General features: G+C 40.6%; 1 protein-coding gene across 2 annotated transcripts in view; it reads left to right on the top strand.

The window, feature by feature from the left end:
- Positions 1–18,531, top strand: part of LRIG2 (leucine rich repeats and immunoglobulin like domains 2) — a 112,487-nt gene that overhangs the window by 63,592 nt on the left and 30,364 nt on the right. For both annotated transcript variants that reach the window (XM_088454428.1, XM_088454429.1), the window contains exons 7-10: positions 6,138–6,281; positions 9,215–9,358; positions 17,003–17,083; positions 17,609–17,680. In XM_088454428.1, coding sequence (XP_088310554.1) covers positions 6,138–6,281; positions 9,215–9,358; positions 17,003–17,083; positions 17,609–17,680 — 441 coding nt within the window. The remainder of the gene's footprint in view (positions 1–6,137; positions 6,282–9,214; positions 9,359–17,002; positions 17,084–17,608; positions 17,681–18,531) is intronic.

Below are 18,531 nucleotides of genomic sequence, written 5' to 3' on the forward strand. Positions count from 1 at the left end.
CGTGTTTTGTGTTTTGGATCTGTATTTCTTTGAAATAAAGCATAAAAACAGCTAAAATCACAGAATTTATAGGTTTTTCTGCTCCTATGCTATTATTAACCTTAATTTCCACTCATTTCCAGTCTATTCTGAACACCTCACAATAGTGTTTTTATGTCCAAAAGGTTGCACCGAGGTAGCTGGATGACTATGCTAAGCGGCACGAGTGGGCGGCACAAACACGTGACCTATCTAGGCGTGATACTGCAGTGGCAGACAGGTTGGCAGTTTGAAAAACTAGGCCCCAAACTGTACATAATGCAAAGAAAAAAAAGAGGTGCAAGATGGAATTGTCCTTGGGCCCTCCCACCCACCCTTATGTTGTATAAACAGGACATGCACACTTTAACAAACCAATCATTTCAGCCACACGACTGTGGCTGAAATGATTGGTTCGTTTGGGCCCCCACAAAACAAGCTGGCAATTAATCTGTCCCTGCACAAACTGGCTCTACGGAGGCAAGATGTCATCCTCATCCTCCTCATCCACCGATTCCTCACCCTCTTCAGTGTGTACATCCTCATCCTCACAGAGTATTAACTCGTCCCCACTAGAATCCACCACCACAGGTCCCTCTGTACGTTCTGGAGGCTGGTCTCCCTGGAAGAGCTGATAATTCATTTTGATGAACATCATCTTCTCCACATTCTGTGGAAGCAACCTCCTACGCCTTTCGCTGACAAGGTTCCCGGCTGCACTAAACACTCTTTCGGAGTACACACTGGAGGGGGGGCAACTCAGGTAAAATAGAGCCAGTTTGTACAGGGGCCTCCAAATTGCCTCTTTTTCCTGCCAGTACAGGTATGGACTGTCTGACATGCCTACTTGGATGCTGCCACCGATGTAATCCTCCACCATTCTGTCAATGGTGACAGTATCATATGCAGTGACAGTAGACATGTCAGAAATTGTTGCCAGGTCCTTCAGTCCGGACCAGATGTCCAAACTTGGTCCTGCCTGCCCTGCATCACCGCCAGCGGGTTGCTTAGGATAGCTAAGTTTTTTCCTGGCAGCCCCAGTTGCGGGAGAAAATGAAGAAGGAGCTGTTGACGTGTCACGTTCCGCTTCAGCTGACAGTGTGTTCACCAGCAGGTCTTTGCACCTCTGCAGGCTTGTGTCGGCCGGAAAGAGAGACACCACATAGGCTTTAAACCTAGGATCGAGCACGGTGGCCAAAATGTAGTGGTCTGATTTCAACAGATTGACCACCCTGGAATCCTGGCAAAGCGAATGAAGGGCTTCATCCACAAGTCCCACATGCCGAGCGGAATCGCTCCGTCTTAGCTCCTCCTTCACTTTCTCCAGCTGCTTCTGCAAAAGCCTGATGAGAGGAATGACCTGACTCAAGCTGGCAGTGTCTGAACTGACTTCACGTGTGGCAAGTTCGAAGGGCTGGAGAACCTTGCACAACACAGAAATCATTCTCCACTGCACTTGAGTCAGGTGCATACCCCCTCCTTTGCCTATGTCATAGGTGGATGTATAGGCTTGTATGGCCTTTTGCTGCTCCTCCATCCTCTGAAGCATATAGAGGGTTGAGTTCCACCGCGTCACAACCTCTTGCTTCAGGTGATGGCGGGGCAGGTTCAAGAGTGTTTGCTGGCGCTCCAGTCTTCGGCATGCAGTCGCTGAATGGCGAAAGTGGCCAGAAATTTTTCGGGCCACCCAAAGCGTCTCCTGCACGCCCCTGTCGCTTTTCAGAAAATTCTGCACCACCAAGTTTATTGTGTGAGCAAAACATGGGACATGCTGGAATTTGCCCAGATGTAATGCCCGCACAATATTGGTGGCGTTGTCAGATATCACAAATCCCCAGGAGAGTCTAAGTGGGGTAAGCCACTGGGCGATGATTTCCCTCAGTTTCTCTAAGAGGTTGTCGGCGGTGTGCCTCTTACTGAAACCGGTGATACACAGCGTAGCCTGCCTTGGAACGAGCTGGCGTTTCTGAGATGCTGCTACTGGTGACGCTGCTGCTGTTGCTGCGTAAGGTGATACATCTACCCAGTGGGCTGTCACAGTCATATAGTCCTTAGTCTGCCCTGTTCCACTTGTCCACATGTCCGTGGTTAAGTGGACATTGGGTACAACGGCATTTTTCAGGACACTGAGGACACTTTTTCTGACGTTTCTGTACAGTCTCGGTATCGCCTGCCTAGTGAAGTGGAATCTAGACGGGATTTGGAACCGGGGACACACTACCTCCATCAATTGTCTAAATCCCACTGCACTAATGGCGGATACCGGACGCACGTCTAACACCAACATAGCAGTCAAGGCCTCAGTTATACCTTTTGCTTCAGGATGACTGCTGTCGTACTTCATCCTCCTCGCTAAGGACTGTTGGAGGGTCAATTGTTTAGTAAAAGTAGTGGTGTTCCTACTTCCTCTCTGGGATGATGAACGACTCCCAGCAGCGGCAGCAGGAGGCGTAGCAATGCAGGATCCTCCGGAGGAATCCCGGAATAGGAGAGTCAGTCATGCCAGTGACATGGCCTGCAGGACTACTTCCGATCCTGACTAAGGAGGAAATTGACGAGGAGGGAGTTGACGGTGTGGTTTGCAGGCGCTTGGATACAACAGCACAACGGGATTTAGGTGTCCCTGGACTGCTTACGGTCTTAGCCAAAGTTTCTGAACTTGACAGTAACTTATTATGAACACGCTGCAGGTGCCGTATAAGGGAGGATGTTCCTAGGTGGTTAACGTCCCTACCCCTACTTATTCCACCTTTACATATGGTACATATGGCAAGACAGTTGTTGTCCGGATTTGGATAGAAATATTGCCAGACCAAAGAGGTGGAATGTTTGGTCTTCTGCCCAGGCATGACCGTGATGGGCTTTTTCATCCCACGGACAACAACTGTCTCCCCCGGAGCCTGATTTAAACAAACCACATCACCATCAGAATCCTCCTCGCCAACTTCCTCCTCAGCGCCAGCTACACCAGTATCCTCATCCTGTTGTACTTCAACAGTGACATCTTCAATTTGCATATCAGCAAGTGGACTGTGGGTGCTCCTTTCAGCACTTGCAGGGGGTGTGCAAATGGTGGAAAGAGCCACCTCTTCCCGTCCAGTGCTGGGAAGGTCAGGCATCGCAACCACCACCACACTTGGACTCTCCTTGGGGATTTGTGATATCTTCTTAGAAAGCACAGTTCTTCGCTGTGCTTTTGCCAGCTTAACTCTTTTGATTTTTTTTAGTGGGAGGAGGGCTTCCATCGTCATGTGAAGCTGAACCACTAGTCATGAACATACTAGGGATCGATCTTAGCCGTTCCTTGCCACTCCGTGTCGTAAATGGCATATTGGCAAGTTTACGTTTCTCTTCAGATGATTTAAATGTTTTTTTCAAGGTCATTTTCCTGAACTTTGTCATTTGGGATTGTATGTGCCCTCTACTATGACATTGGGCATCGGCCTTGGCAGACGACGTTGATGGCATGTTATCGTCTATGTCATGACTAGTGGCAGCAGCTTCAGCACTAGGAGGAAGTGGTTCTTGATCTTTCTCTATTTTATTTTTATCGGAGAAAGTTTGGTCCTCCATTTATGTTATATCGATTTGATATATACGTGCGGCTAAACACAGAAAATATTTTATTTTTGCTGGAGAGTAGTGCACCTTGTGGGTTACACCACCCTTTAAGAAATGAGCCAGCCGGCTCTTTACTTATGGGACACAGGCGCACGCTTGGCGCTGCTCCTTTGTTGATGCACGTGCGGCTACTGCGCACACAATTCACAAACACAGAAAAAATATTTTGTTATTTGGTTTGGAGTATACTTTGGGGGTTACAGCACCCTTTAACGGTCAAGCCAGCCGGCCCTTTACTTATGACACAGGCGCACGCTTGGCACTACTTTGTTGATGCACGTGCGGCTACTGCGCACACAATTCACAAACACAGAAAAAATATTTTGTTATTTGGGTTGGAGTGTACTTTGGGGGTTACAGCACCCTTTAACGGTCAAGCCAGCCGGCCCTTTACTTATGACACAGGCGCACGCTTGGCACTACTTTGTTGATGCACGTGTGGCTACTGCGCACACAATTCACAAACACAGAAAAAATATTATTTTTTTAGCACTTGGGGGGAGCACCCCTGATGGACAGAGCACCCCCTGGACAACACTACAGCACCCCTTTAGGACTGGGACACTGCACAGGACTTTGGAGTGGACACAGCCCCTATGGAGAACTGACTGCACAACACAGTCCAGCCAGCCCCTATGGACTTTGAAGTAGTGGACACAGCCCCTATTAACAACAGCAGCACAGCACAACACAGCCAGCCCCTATGGACTTTGAAGTAATGGACAACAGCAGCACAGCACAGCACAACACTACTCTGCACTACACTACACTACACAGCCCAGCCAGCCCTAACTCCCACCCTCCCTCTTCACTGTCCACAGCCGAGTGAGAAAATGGCGCCGACGCGGGTACCTTATATAGGATCCAAAACCCGCGAGACTCGGAAGGCGGGATGATGACGTTTTGCCTCGATTTCAGATCCGAGTCAGGCGGGAAAAGTCGAGCCTGACTCGGATCGGGGGGGTTCGGATTTCAGAAATAATATATATAATTAGATAGAGAGATATTAGATAGATATATGTGTATATGTGTATGTATGTATGTATGTATGTATATATATATATATATATATATATATATATATATGTGGAAAAACAGCGGCACTCTCAGGACTTGAAAAATAAATGAGACTCACGACTCCAAGAGATCAGCGTTATATATGTATATATATATAGAGAGCGTGCAAACTCTCTTGGAATATCAGATGCTCTTTTTGTGTTATATGGTTTTCACAAACGAGGATGGGCGGCTAACAAACAGACTCTCGCTAGATGGTTATGTATAACTATCTCTCAGGTATATACACAGGCTGATCTCTCTGTTCCAAACACAGTGACAGCACATTCTACTCAGTCTGTAGGGCCATCTTGGGTGTTTAGTCGTGGTGCCTCTTCTGAGCAATTGTGCAAGGCAGCCACGTGGTCTTCTGTTCACACTTTTCTCAGGTTCTAAGCCTTTAACACTTTTGCCTCTCGGGATGCTTCCTTTGGGCGACGAGTACTCCTTTCTGCTCAGGAGCGTCCCCACACTTAGGGGAACTGCTTTAGGACATCACGATGGTATCCCTGTGGAACCGGAAGAAGAAAATAATGGTGCGTACACACGTAGCGATCAGCCAGCGATACAGTATTGCTGGCTGATTGTGCTGCAATCTCCCTGGTGTGCTGGATGATCGATATCGATCATCCAGCACACCACCTACTCACCGACTACTATAGCGACCTGTGATCAACGATCGCGGGTCCCTATATTAACTTGCTCAATATTGAGCAAGGTGACCTGCATGCACGGCCGATTGACAATATTGCTATCGTCCATACGTGGCCGTGCATCGTTGGTCGTCGGTGAGTTTAAAAATTAACAATTTAAACGATAACATCATTCAAATCGTGCATTTTTATCGCTACATGTGTATGCACCATAAGAGTTATGGTAGACTTACCATTGATAACTTTCTTCAACATCCATAGGGTCCACAGGGCACCCACCCTGACGCACCTGGTTGCATTGGGTAATTTTTCTTTTGTCACGGATTCCCTCATCTTGTTTGAGAGTGTTTTGGTGTATGATTGTTCTTCCTTCTCCTCTTTCCTTCTCTTGCCTTGGGCTTGGTTACAAAATTGAATAACTGTGGCCAGAGGCGGGATATATGTGGAGGAGGCATCTTGGGAGCTGAAAGCTTTAACTGTTTGGTGCCTGGATCACTCCCACCACATTATCCCCATGGTATCCCTGTGGACCCTATGGACCTCGAAGAAAAGTTATCAATGGTAAGTCTACCATAACGCTCATTTTTTTTTTTCTACATGCCCTTAAGGCAGACCCGGCAGACAAGTCTAGTATAACCTTTGCAACACATAATTGCTATTACTCTAGTTTTCATCATTATTTAGCCTTTTATTAGTAGATATTTTTTTCATAAGAGGTTTGCTTTTCCATTGATCCACGTTTTTTTCTTGTAGCTTTTGTTTTTATATTTCTGTTTTTCTCTCCTACAGTGAGTTAGAATATAATAATGTCACAGACATTAACAAAGGCTGGCTGTATGGCTTACGGTCTCTGCAACAACTTTACATGAACCAAAATGCAGTGCAAAAGATCAGTCAAGATGCATGGGAGTTTTGCCAGAATCTCTTGGATCTGTAAGTGTTCAAGTGCATTCCGCTTAGCATGTGTATTTGTGGGACATTGTGCAAGATTCCAGCTCTGGGTGTTTCTTTTCTGCATCTGGGTGCCATTCCATCATTAATGTGATAAACAGCATACGTTTAATAGCTCCACTGGGTGATCATTCAAGATGGGCTTCCCAGATTCTTTCACATTGCTGACCAATTGACATTCAGACATTTACTTCCAGGACCACCATGTTTGTTTGTTCTTTTGAACTTTTGTCAATGCTCCAGACCCCCTGAATTTAACTATTACGTATTTTAACTATTATGTGTTTGGAGTGTAATGGTTAGGAAGAGAAAAATAGGCATACAAGCCTTAACTGAAAACCAACCACTAAAAAGTAGCCACATTTCATTACAGCAAAATTAGTGGGGTTTTTTGTTGTTTACATTACAGCACAGGAAAATATTAATTGTAGTATATTTATCTTGCCTGACGCCAACATTACATCTGTGTAAGCTGGCTTTCAATTTTAGGCAGTTTTCTGTAAAGGGGCAATTTGCTTTATATCTTTTGCCTAGTTGTATTTCAGATGTTGTCCAAAAGTGGTAACATCTTTAACTCTTTATTAGAACACCAATAATGTTTTTATGTCTTATTATGTATTGTATAAATACTATATAAGTAATTTTATTGTGGTACTTTTCTTTTAATTATTGTTATAAACATGTCAGAATAAACAAGCATGAACGTGAATTACGGCTGACTTCATATGGTCTCTCTTGCTTCGTTTTTGCCCTCTCCATTGTTTTTCTTGAGAATCCCTGTTATAGCAGGTAGATAAGATATCTGCATCACTATTTTATTTATGCAACAAACTACGAATATGGTTCATCTCTGTATTGTGTGACCTGTATGGTTATTTAGGCTAGAATATAACCATTACCTTTTTTTCCTTATATATTAATCAGTCCAACAAGATTACTGTGCATTACCATTTGTCTTAAACATACTTGGTCACCTCCTAGATATGGTTAAAACAGTTGACTTTATGAACAGTGTCAATGCCACACAGTGTTTATAAAAGCCATTGGAAACCTGCGAGCTAGCTATCGTTCCTGTAAGCAATTAGACTTTTCCTTCTCTAAATTGGACACTAGTGATTTTATAGAAGACTGGAGTAGTAATCCTTTCCTCTAACCATTCTAGTTCGTGTGACTCTACATGATAGGTCACTGTAGGAAATACTGACCATTGAGAGCACTGAAACACTAAATGTACTTAAAACAGCACACACAATATTGTAAATGCATAAAATTTAGAACAATGGTTTGTTAAACTAAAATTCCTGTAACCAGGCCTTTGAAAACTTCCTTCAAAAGTAGTCTGAACCAACACAGAAGAACCAGGAATGCAATATTAAGATGTACTGGCCTGGCACACATGAGGTTATAGCTTGTCACTAGCACATAGTGGATTAGATATAATAATGGTTTTTGTTGCACATCAGTGCATGATATGTCTTTGAATTGTGTACATTTTTTTTTTTTTATATATAGTATGTTTGCTCTAAGGGTGCCCACACACATTCCGATATACGTATGATCCGACGATGTGTCCGACTTCCCTTGAAATTCTCCCCGGCAGCTCAGCACACGATCAGCACACAATCGGCTGTCCAATTTTCATACGATCTCCTGCAGCCAGACTTTTTTATGGTGCATTGCGTCCTAGATTGTCAGATTTGCCGTACTGCACGGCAGACCTGAAGATGCGATGTGCGACCTGCGGGGGCGCGCATCTCATTGTGATCGTGAGTGGGGACTCACGATTTGGGCATTTTTTAACTCGATCTGTCGTTCCAATGTGTCGGAATCGGCCAGATCGGGAAAAAAATCGCTGTGTGTGGGCACCTTAAGGGTTGCTTCTCTGTCCTGCCTGACTGCATTTTAGGTTTCTGCTCATTCGATCTTAATACAGAAATTATTTATTAATTTTGTTATCTCCTGTCTCTGGACCATTGTGTCTTTATATAGCTTATTTCAGTATTGTCATATATTTCTGTATACAGTGCTTCATGACCTTAGGCTCCGATCCCAACTTTTTTTTTTTACCAACTCTTATGACCATCTGTGTGTATCTGTTTTTACGACTGGTCATTTTGTTGTACTTTAAGGTCACGGTTCAGTTGTCGATTTGCTCGATTGTGTATATTACCGACAGTGATGGTGGTTAATGGATTTTTTTCTTTGCTAGTAGCAGCAGTAGGTAGATCAGGACAGTTTAAATTTGCTACAGCGCTTTCCACAGCAGGGTCACTTGATTGAAATCTGGCGCTGTCAATTATGGGGCCCATACATCTGGCAGCTATTGTTACAATTTCCCATTCTGCCAATTTCAGGACATCAGTGGAACCCAGCGCATTGGGTAATCCTGATACCGACGATTCTGACATAAAAATGATCGGAATCGTCGACTTGGGATTTTTACATTTGTATTTTGCTGATTACCCGACGGATCGCCAATCATCGATGATCTGCTTTGGCAGAACATGGAACTTCGCCCGTAGATGTATGGCCCACATTACTCTACCATGTTTAACAGAGGGCACAACAATTCAAATTGCCTTGTTCCCTAATTGTAGTTGCTCTTGGCAACATGGGTCAACGTAATGCGTATGGTAAACTGCTTCTGCATGGAATCATAACTTTTAACAGGGTCCTATTTCATTAGAGCGATTTCACTTTGTAAAGTAAGGTGAAGTGGAACTATCCTCTAATGTTAGTGTAAAAAGAAAAATCCCATTATACTCTTATACATCATTTGGTGCTGGTGTTTAGGTTCGTGCTGCAACTGAAACATTATTTTCCTTTTCTTTGCATAAGCAGTGGATGCAATTTAAAAAAATTGTGCCATGATTTGTTCTGCCTGGCTGACATTCTGCATATTTTTCTTCTCCCAGAGACTTGTCTGACAACCAACTGAACCGTTTGGATGAATTTGCATTTGTTGGGCTGACCTCGCTGGAAAAATTGAACCTTGGTGATAACCGGATAAATCATGTGGCTGAAGGTGTTTTTAAGGGACTCGCAAACCTTGTGACATTGTAAGTGGATTAAACATTTTCTTCTATTTTGTGTAGTCTAAGCTACAATTTTAACTAAATTCCCACATCAGATTTTCTGTTTCTCAAGATTAAACTTAAACCCAAGCAGGAATTATAGGTTCCAGTAGTCCTAATTGGAACTATATATATTGTGCAGATTTTCTTAATTTAGTTTAACATGAGATATTGCAACAGTTTGTGGTAGGCCTTTGCGATTTAGTGGTTACCCTCGTATTTCATTATTAACTTCAAATACAATGATTCTATGTGGAAGAGGTTTATATTTTCAAATCCTGCAAGAATAAGACTGCACTGTCTGCCAGGTTCAGCTAGTATCACAGTTGCTAATACGCACACAATCGGCCGATTGTTGCGTACTGCACATGCTTATGTATCGCAGTGCGCGAACCGGCCACTGCGATCGGGACTGCGATCTCTGTGACTACGCAGACCTATCTCAGTGATTGACAGGATGTGCCGTTTCTGGGTGGTGACAGGGTGGGGGGAGGTTTAAGAAACGCAGGAGTGCCAGTGCGCTTGAACGCCATTGTAGAGGCGTGCATAAATTATTCACTGCAAAGCCTTACGCAGCCTGAGACCTCATAGCGTGCGATGAAGTTAGCAATTTCTGAGTAAGGTCAGAGCTAGTGCAAGTGTGTGTGTGAGGCTGCGATGGTACTCGATTGTACCGATGGTTTCGCAGAGTCTTGCTGAGCATTACGGATGTTTGTAAGGTAAAGTGGGCGTCCTTGTGTAGTGCTGTGGTGGCATAGCGATCACAATGAATTCGCAGTTGAAATTCATGCGTAATCGCTATTGCATTCGCAGTTGTGAACGGTAATGAATCAGGCCCTTTGTCTTAAACACTTTTTGGTATGTTGTGATGTTATTCAACATGCCATAAATGTATTCCATAGAAGAGTCCACACAAATAAAATTACATTCCTTGTGGGGGGGGGTTCAAATCTCTAGCAAATAAGAATATATCTGGATTGCACATATGCTGTGGCAACCTATCCTTTAGTCCGAGCAAATATTTCAATGATTTGATTAGGATGTATACAAGTGGGTCAGTAGGAATTCAGACTTTAGTGACTTGTTATTCCAGACACATTTTAGGATGTTCCCACTATTTTGACAAATTTTGAAAATTCCCAAAATGTTTACAGAAAATAGATAACTCCCCTAACTCGTTCCCGATGTAATTTTTTTTCATAATAAAGAAAATAGATTTCAGACATCAAATTGGGTTTACAGGTTGTAGATGAATCTACAAGTTTTACTTGACCATTTATTTTATCCCAAGGTGTCTGGGTAAATAACTGGTTCCATATAGGATGAGACTGGATTGCAGAGCCTTGGCATTCGTGGTAGGAAATTTAGACCATTTCTTTGTAAAGAGGCATCTTAAATAAGTACTGAAATATTATGACTGTGTTTGGAGTGTGGGGAGATCTGTTTCAGTTAAGTGGTATAAACATAGTTTTGAAATATAGGAGGTGGCAGGTCTCAATCTGTGATTTGTTTTTCTAGATATGCCTTTATGACTCTAGGCTTTGGCTAGCGATCATTTTAAGACACATATTGGTAGTGTTTTGAATAACTATAATAATCTGGTTGGATATTCATCTTTATTGCATTTACTCTACCAATCACAAAATAGTTTTTTTTTGTAAGGTAAATCTGGTTGGTTTGTGCTCCTGAGTGCCCATTTTGGGATGGGAGGCTAGATAGTGTTCAGAAAATAAACATTTTAAATGTTTTTTTAATTTTAACTTAAAGTTTACTACTTATTTTATCTGCTCTTCATTTAAAACATTGGTTGTATCAACCTTGAGAGGTTTGCTGTATAGGGATTTGCAATAGCAACTAAACAATCATTTGCAGTCCTAACTGGCCACACTTGCTATCTGTAGGGGATCTTAGCAGTGTGGCAGCTTCCATATTAAAACATATTCTGTAAAAGAAGGTAGTTCACAATGCAAAACTTCCTGAGCCTTTATTTTTAACGAAGTATTGAGTAAAACAGAGATTAAAATCCTGTTGTAGAAATTGTATTTTCCCTTTTAAAACCACTGTGCTATATGCCAATGTGCTCCAGGGCTAAAGCGCTTGCCATGCATGAACTAATGGATGTGGGCGAGCGTACTGCAGAGTTGAAGTTTTTGCTGTGATGATATGTGAGGAATGTGCCATGAGTCACTGTACACTCATCACTTTTAAGAAGATGTTCTGGAAGTTTAAACATGTAATTCTATATGTATTGTCCATACAAATTGTCAGCCATTTCATATTTATTTAACGGAACCCTCCTAAGTGTAAGTTTGATCCTGAATTTTATGGAATGTAAATTGTATAAACAATATATTTCATAATTTTATTTTGTGGGAAGGAAACATAAGACGTGCAAGATGCAGTCAGAACCTGAGGCTAATTTCCATAGATTGAAAAGGATTTGGAAACTATTCAGTATATTACCACGGTCCATGTGAATTCTATGTGATCTGAAGCATTCTTTCATTGCTGTCCTGCTAACCCATTTCCTATTCTTAATGGTTGAACCACTTCTGTTGCCTGTATGCAACAGTTTATTTTAAAAGTTGTCTCAAACAATCGGATCTCTTTAAAATGATGTAGCAGAGGCATTGTAGACTTATATGGCCATTTAAGGGTCAATTCAATTGGAATCGATTTTGCAAGTGTGTGTATGTTTTAAAAATCACACATCTCACGGGTAATTTAATGAGTTGCACCATTGATTTATTAAATTCAGCTGTAAACGGCCATTCGCGGTATATAGTCTATGACTGACACTGATTCTACGGTGCACTACTTAGATGAAGTGAAGGAAAGTGGGGAAATTATCCTGGACCCCCCAAAAAATGGTAAATAAGACATCAAAACAGTATAGAATGTTTTTAGTGGGCTTGAGCAAATTATTGGAGGCTTTAAAAAGTGTTAGGTGGTTGATTTTTACCATTTTTATTAACATTGGAAAATTATAGCAAGCAAGTGTTTTTTGGGCAAATACAAGTTCTTAAAAAGTTGGTAAAATACTCAGACAACTCCCATTTGGAAATACAAGAAGCCCTTTACCATGAATAAAAGACCTCTACATACATTTTCGATATTGGAAATTAATCAAATTTTTTGACTTGCAATTTCAATTTGTAGGACCCAATTTGCTGCGAATCATTCCTTAATGATTTGCCATCTTTGTTTTTTAAAGGTTTAAGACCACAAAAATACATGTGCAACTGTTGTATTGCTATGTCTTTCATCTGATATACTCAATTGCACATGTATATCCCTCATCCTTCAGCTTTCCAATGTGTGCCAACCTGTTTACCCATCACTTTATTTGTTTTTTTCTTTAGATTTCTGACAGGACATTGGAACTAAAAAAAACAAACTCCACCAATTGGTTAAAAACACATCTGCAAACATTTTCATAGCTCCACTACCTTATCCTGTCCCTTTTGTTCCTGAATTAGAGATCTTATTTCCTTAGGTATATTCATGCAAACCACATTTTAGACCTCCAATTTGGGGATCTGGTTAAACATCCCTTCTCATATTTCTGCCAAATCTGGCCCATATTCAAGTGCCACAGCCAATGACAGGCCTGCACCCACAGTCCCCAACTTTCATCAACCGTGGGAGTGTTGGGGCTTTCTGGACATCTATAAGATCATGGAGTAAATGTAATAGGCTGCGGCTTTGAAACATCGGCGAGCCCTGTGTGAGACTGTCCCATGTTTAAAAGTAGCAGTCTTTTAATACGCAAAACCAGGTTGATTTTGCCTGTTGAAAGACTGCTACTTTTAATCTTTTACTATTTGTTTGGTTTATGTTTCTGTTATCCTCCTTGGTTAAAAAAAGTGCCTTATTTTTCATCAGACTTGGTGTAACTTACTTTTTCTGCCACACATTGGTATCCAATCCCTCTATTGAAGAGGTTCATTTAGTACTACCGTTGGTACACACAGCAATATTCTAATTAGAGCAGTGTAGCAACTTCTGCAACTTTGTTTTCAGCTGCTTAAAGGGGTCTATCCATTAGCAGATCTTTCTGTAAGATGAAAGACAAAAGATTTATCCCTTGAAAATTCCTGGGGCTGCTGTGACAGATATGTCATGTACATGACAGATTTTTGCGTACGATATTGCATGACATCATTCTGGGAGTGGACTTTTTTTTTTTTGTTTCTATTCATTTTCATTAAAAAAATCATTCTTCGTTTACCACGACAGATATTTCTAATATCTGTCAGCGATAAACGATAATTGACCAACATGTTGGAGAGACAAAAGACCAAATTTGTCCGCCGCGGGAGTGCGCAATTTTATCGTTCAGAGCCTATCCATTAGCAGATAAATTGAACGACTGAACGATAAATCGTTCATCGTTCAAATTTGTCTGCTAATGGATAGGCCCTTTTAGGATCAGGTCTGGTTCTGTGTTATGGTGCGTACACACGATCAGATTTTTCCTTCAGATATGAACGATAACGATTTAAAAATCGTTCAGTCGTTCATATCTGAAGGAAAATCGTTCATATCTGACATGCCTGAACGATGGACGATCAACGATGCGCGTTCCCGATGGTCAGATAACGATTTCTGACATCTGATGTGTTTGCAGTCAGACTTGGACGATTCCATTCATTTTAATGCAGTCAAAAATCGTTCAATCGTTCAAATCGTTCAAATCGTTCAAAACTTTGGTAAAATCGTTCAAATCGTTCAATCGTTCAGTCGTTCATCTGACAAATCTGACAAGTCTGACAAATCTGACCGTGTGTATGCTCCATTAGTCATATTTTTATATCTTGAGTTTTTCTTTTTTTCTCTGGGTACAGACTGCTCTGCTTATCTCTCTGCATTTGATATAATTGTATCCAGAGACCAACTTTTTCATCAAATGGTAATGAAAATAAACAACTGTAACTAAATGAAGACCAGGCTAAAAATCCATAAAGTATTTCAGAAAGAAAAATCAATGTATTTTTAAATGTGGCAAAATCTAATATTGTATTTATAGTGCTTTAATCCTAATAGGACTCACCTATATCAAGGTGGATAACCCTTATAAAAATACTTGAAATCTAAATATACTATCAAATATACCTTATAATAAAAGGAGCTCCTGTCACTGTGGTCCTTTTTATTCAGAACCCACAAAGAAGACATTGGGTAATTCTACCTTCAGGAAATTGTAACAATAAATAAGTGGTAACAGAAGAAGCAAGCAGCTCTCTTCTGCAAATGAAAATGGCAAAAATACATACAAGAAAACTTTCATTCCACATTAAGCTAGGAACCAGTAATCAGTTGAAGGGCAGAGAGCAGATAGATGCCTCATACAGATACAGATGCTTTATTAGAAGTGCACCATCAAATACATCTGATGTATGATGCATTTTAGATAAAATTAACTAACAACTCTTGGCAGTAGTGTATGGGTACGGGATGCCGGCGGTCAAAATCCCGAAGCTGGCATCCCGACAGGGTTAGGCTACAAATATCTGTCGGTAGGTATCCTAACCCTCCCTCTCTCTCTACCCTAACCCTCCTTCCCCGGTGCTTGAACATAACCTCCCCCCTAGTGCCTAAACCTAACCTTCCCCTCCCTGCACCCTAACCCTCCCTCAAGTGCCTAACCCCCGCGCAAACCTCACTACTTACCTTCGGGATGCCGGCGTCTAGATGCTGACAGAATTCTAAATGCCGGCATCCCCTGTGTCTGGATACTAAACGTGTCCCCCGTTAACATCTTGAGGCTATGGCCTTTATTATCCATTTATAATGGCTGTCAGTTTTATTACTAGATTATTTTGCACCATATGTTTAACATATGTACTTGTTAAATACTGAGGGAAGAATCCAATTGTTTTTGCACACCCCAGGTTTTTTGCGTGCCCTTCGGAGCTATTCAGTTGTTTCTGCCGACTGGCGCAAATGCATGATTTCTGTTTTAGGCAGCTAAAACTAGTCTATTTGGGAGTGGCATGTGTGAAAACCTGAAAAAATTAAGTACGGTATTTCCCCATCCGTTCGGATGGAAGATGGGGCGCAGAAAAACAATTGAATTCCCCCCCTACTTGTCTGTTGTGATATACAGTATGTACCCTTTTACTGGGTATAAGCTCTACAAACTATGTATTTTAAAATGAAGTCTGTATAATGGCACATTAACTGTGTATGTTCGTTTCTAGCAATGTATGTAACACCTGTCTTCATAGGCAAATATCTTGTAACATACCAAACATCTGCAAATGAATGCTTAGGTCACAAATATGTGTTGGCTGAAAGACTCTCCTGTTCCCGTGGAATGCAGGCAGTGAAACATAACTACCTTAACGAGCAGATCTGTCAAATTCTTTAGCACCATGGTGGTTTGAGTGACTAAAGAGCAGAAGGTTGTCTCCTATCCTCTATGATGTTCTTTATGAGCTGCAGTACTATTACATGTTGCAGATCACAAAGTATCTCTGTCTACACCCCAATTAAAATCATAAGGTATAGTGGTCGGATAGTTTAATTTGCTAGATGTTTTGAATGAGTGCTTTATGAATGCTTTATAGGTTCAATTTGGGGACGGTCATGTTTTGTGTTTTGTTAGCCAAGTGATTTAGATATTTACAAAGTCTGTTTATTTGGTAACATTTGGTGTTTATAGCCTCATTATATATGCTCTGATTTTTTTTGTTTCTGTGGTGAAATGTGATGCGATAGGGAAAGATCTGCTTTTATATAAGGAACTTACATAAAATAGAATATTGATCTTGGTGTTTTTTTTACTTTCTACAGAAAGGGACATTCATACGATAGAAACAATTATGTAATGGGTTTACTCTCAATATAAATGTACTTTTTCTTTTTAATCATGACAGTAAAGTCTATATATCTAAATGGACAGCTGTTAAGTCTAATAAACCCTCAACCATAAAAAAAATATATATATATATATTCGTTCACACTCAATTCCCACACTGTGGTGAGCGTGTGGAAATCTAACGGCTTGTTCCCAATTAATAATCCAAGATTTTTTCTTTGTTTCCACTCTAGCTGAGGAAAACCCTTGAATGCATTCATATTCTGTTAACCTTTGTGCAACCTTTCTAATGCAATAATTAAAAACAATCTCGGGGAGTTAGAGCCGCATGAAAGAGAACAAGAATACATTAATTAAGACTTTTTTTTTTGTAGCTTTGGAAAGGCGTAAGCAGATGACAGGCAGACTATGCAGTTCAGGGTCATCAGATGTTCACAAGCAGGAGGGCGGCACTGATTAACAGGGCTCCAATCACTGATGCTTAACGAAGCATGAGCAGGGATCTCTTTCAGACAAGGAAGTTGGGTTGTCTCCTGCAACTCATTTTTATTTTTAGTTTTTTTTTTGTGCACTAACTTATACTCTTAACCTTACTGATGCCAGGACATAAAATGAATGCCTTTATTAAATCACTGCAAATGGAACATAATTGATTCATATATCAATTATACCATGTACTTACCAATAAAATGTTGCATAAATCTAAGACCTTTTAGATTTATTTTTTTCCCAAAAAATCATATAGTTAATCCATTTCTATTTCTGACCTGACACTGAGTATTTACTAAAACAAATGCCTATCACAGGGACCTTCGAAACAATGAGATCTCTTGGGCTATTGAAGATTCCAATGAGGCATTTGCTGGTCTCTTGAAGCTACATACACTGTAAGTATTCAATACATAAATTTCTGGTAGTGTGATATTGTAATATGGATCTTCAGCCACTGTTTTGTTTGCAATATAAAGATCTGCCATTCGTTGGGAAGAAAATTAATTGTATTTACTGTTTAATTTGGGAGCACATGGGTACATGTTAAAGATATCGAACTGATCATTTCCATTTTTGCTGGCTGCTACATTATTGTCCTCTGGTCATCTTTACGGAGGTCACAGGCTTAGAATGCATCTGTTAGTGACACTTGGTTAGTATTGTTGTAACCTTCCACACTTTTTGGGATTGGTCCCCAAGCACAGTAATTTGATCTTGATTGCAAGTATTAAAACTAGGCTATGTTGGGTATATCCTAGGATTCCCTGCACTGCTTCATTAAGAAAGATTAATTGGAATTTTAAATAAGGGTCTTTACTAATTTAAATATTGTAGTTTCCTTGGTGTATGCATAATAGAGAAGTACATCATCACTTAGACCAGAGACCTTATTAGCTGATTTGTTACCACTTTTGTTTTAGGATTTTGCAAGGGAACAAGATTAAATCCATCACAAAGAAAGCTTTCATTGGCCTGGATTCTCTTCAGCACCTGTAAGTATTTGTATGTTATGTGAATAGAAATCATAGACACATTGCTTTATTCAAATACATACACAATGTGTTGCAATTCTCAGTCCGTCCTGGTCACCATATTGATACTGGAAATGGTAAAATACAGAAATGTATGAGAAAGATGAGAATATTACTGTATTCTCATCTAAATGTCAAAAATGTTGATAAACTGCGACTATATCTCAGCATGCTGATATATGTGAATACAATGCAGTTTGTAGTTGTAGGGTGTGTATTTGTTTCAAATAAAAAAAAAAAGCTGCATAAAAATCGTCAAATATTTGCCTGTTTACCATTCATAACCAATCATTTGCTGCTTACTATTGCAGGGAACGCCCTTTCAAATATTTTCTCTTGCCAGCCTCTGTCAAAGCAGCAATTGTCATTTAAAGAATAAGTGACTTGTGACTATCAAAATGCTTCTAAACTAAATTGTCCATCAAGCTCAACAATGATTTAAGCCAGTGTTTAGTTTTGGTTTAGCTCAAGAGGGACAATTTGACTATATGATGACATATTATTGTATGGGAAGGTAATGTAGGTGGTTTATTGCATTTGGCAAAACACCATATAAAATGTTTTACTTTGACATTTTTAAGTGGAGAAATATCTCATACAAATTTTGCATAATGAAAAACAGATGTAGATTATAAAAGAACTTTCCATTATTTGTTTCGTAAGAGAATGCACCAGTGCTGCTGTTGTATCATATTCATATAATGCATGCATATATTACACAGAGCTGCACGATCGCAATGTTTAGTCCCTGCCTCAACAATACCAAAGTGCTTGTTTAGTCAGAAGCTAAATTTCCTATCCATATGTTTTAT

The sequence above is a fragment of the Taudactylus pleione genome, unplaced genomic scaffold (assembly GCF_031769625.1).
Source record: "Taudactylus pleione unplaced genomic scaffold, aTauple2 ptg000615l, whole genome shotgun sequence".
In the NCBI taxonomy this organism is placed as follows: domain Eukaryota; kingdom Metazoa; phylum Chordata; class Amphibia; order Anura; family Myobatrachidae; genus Taudactylus; species Taudactylus pleione.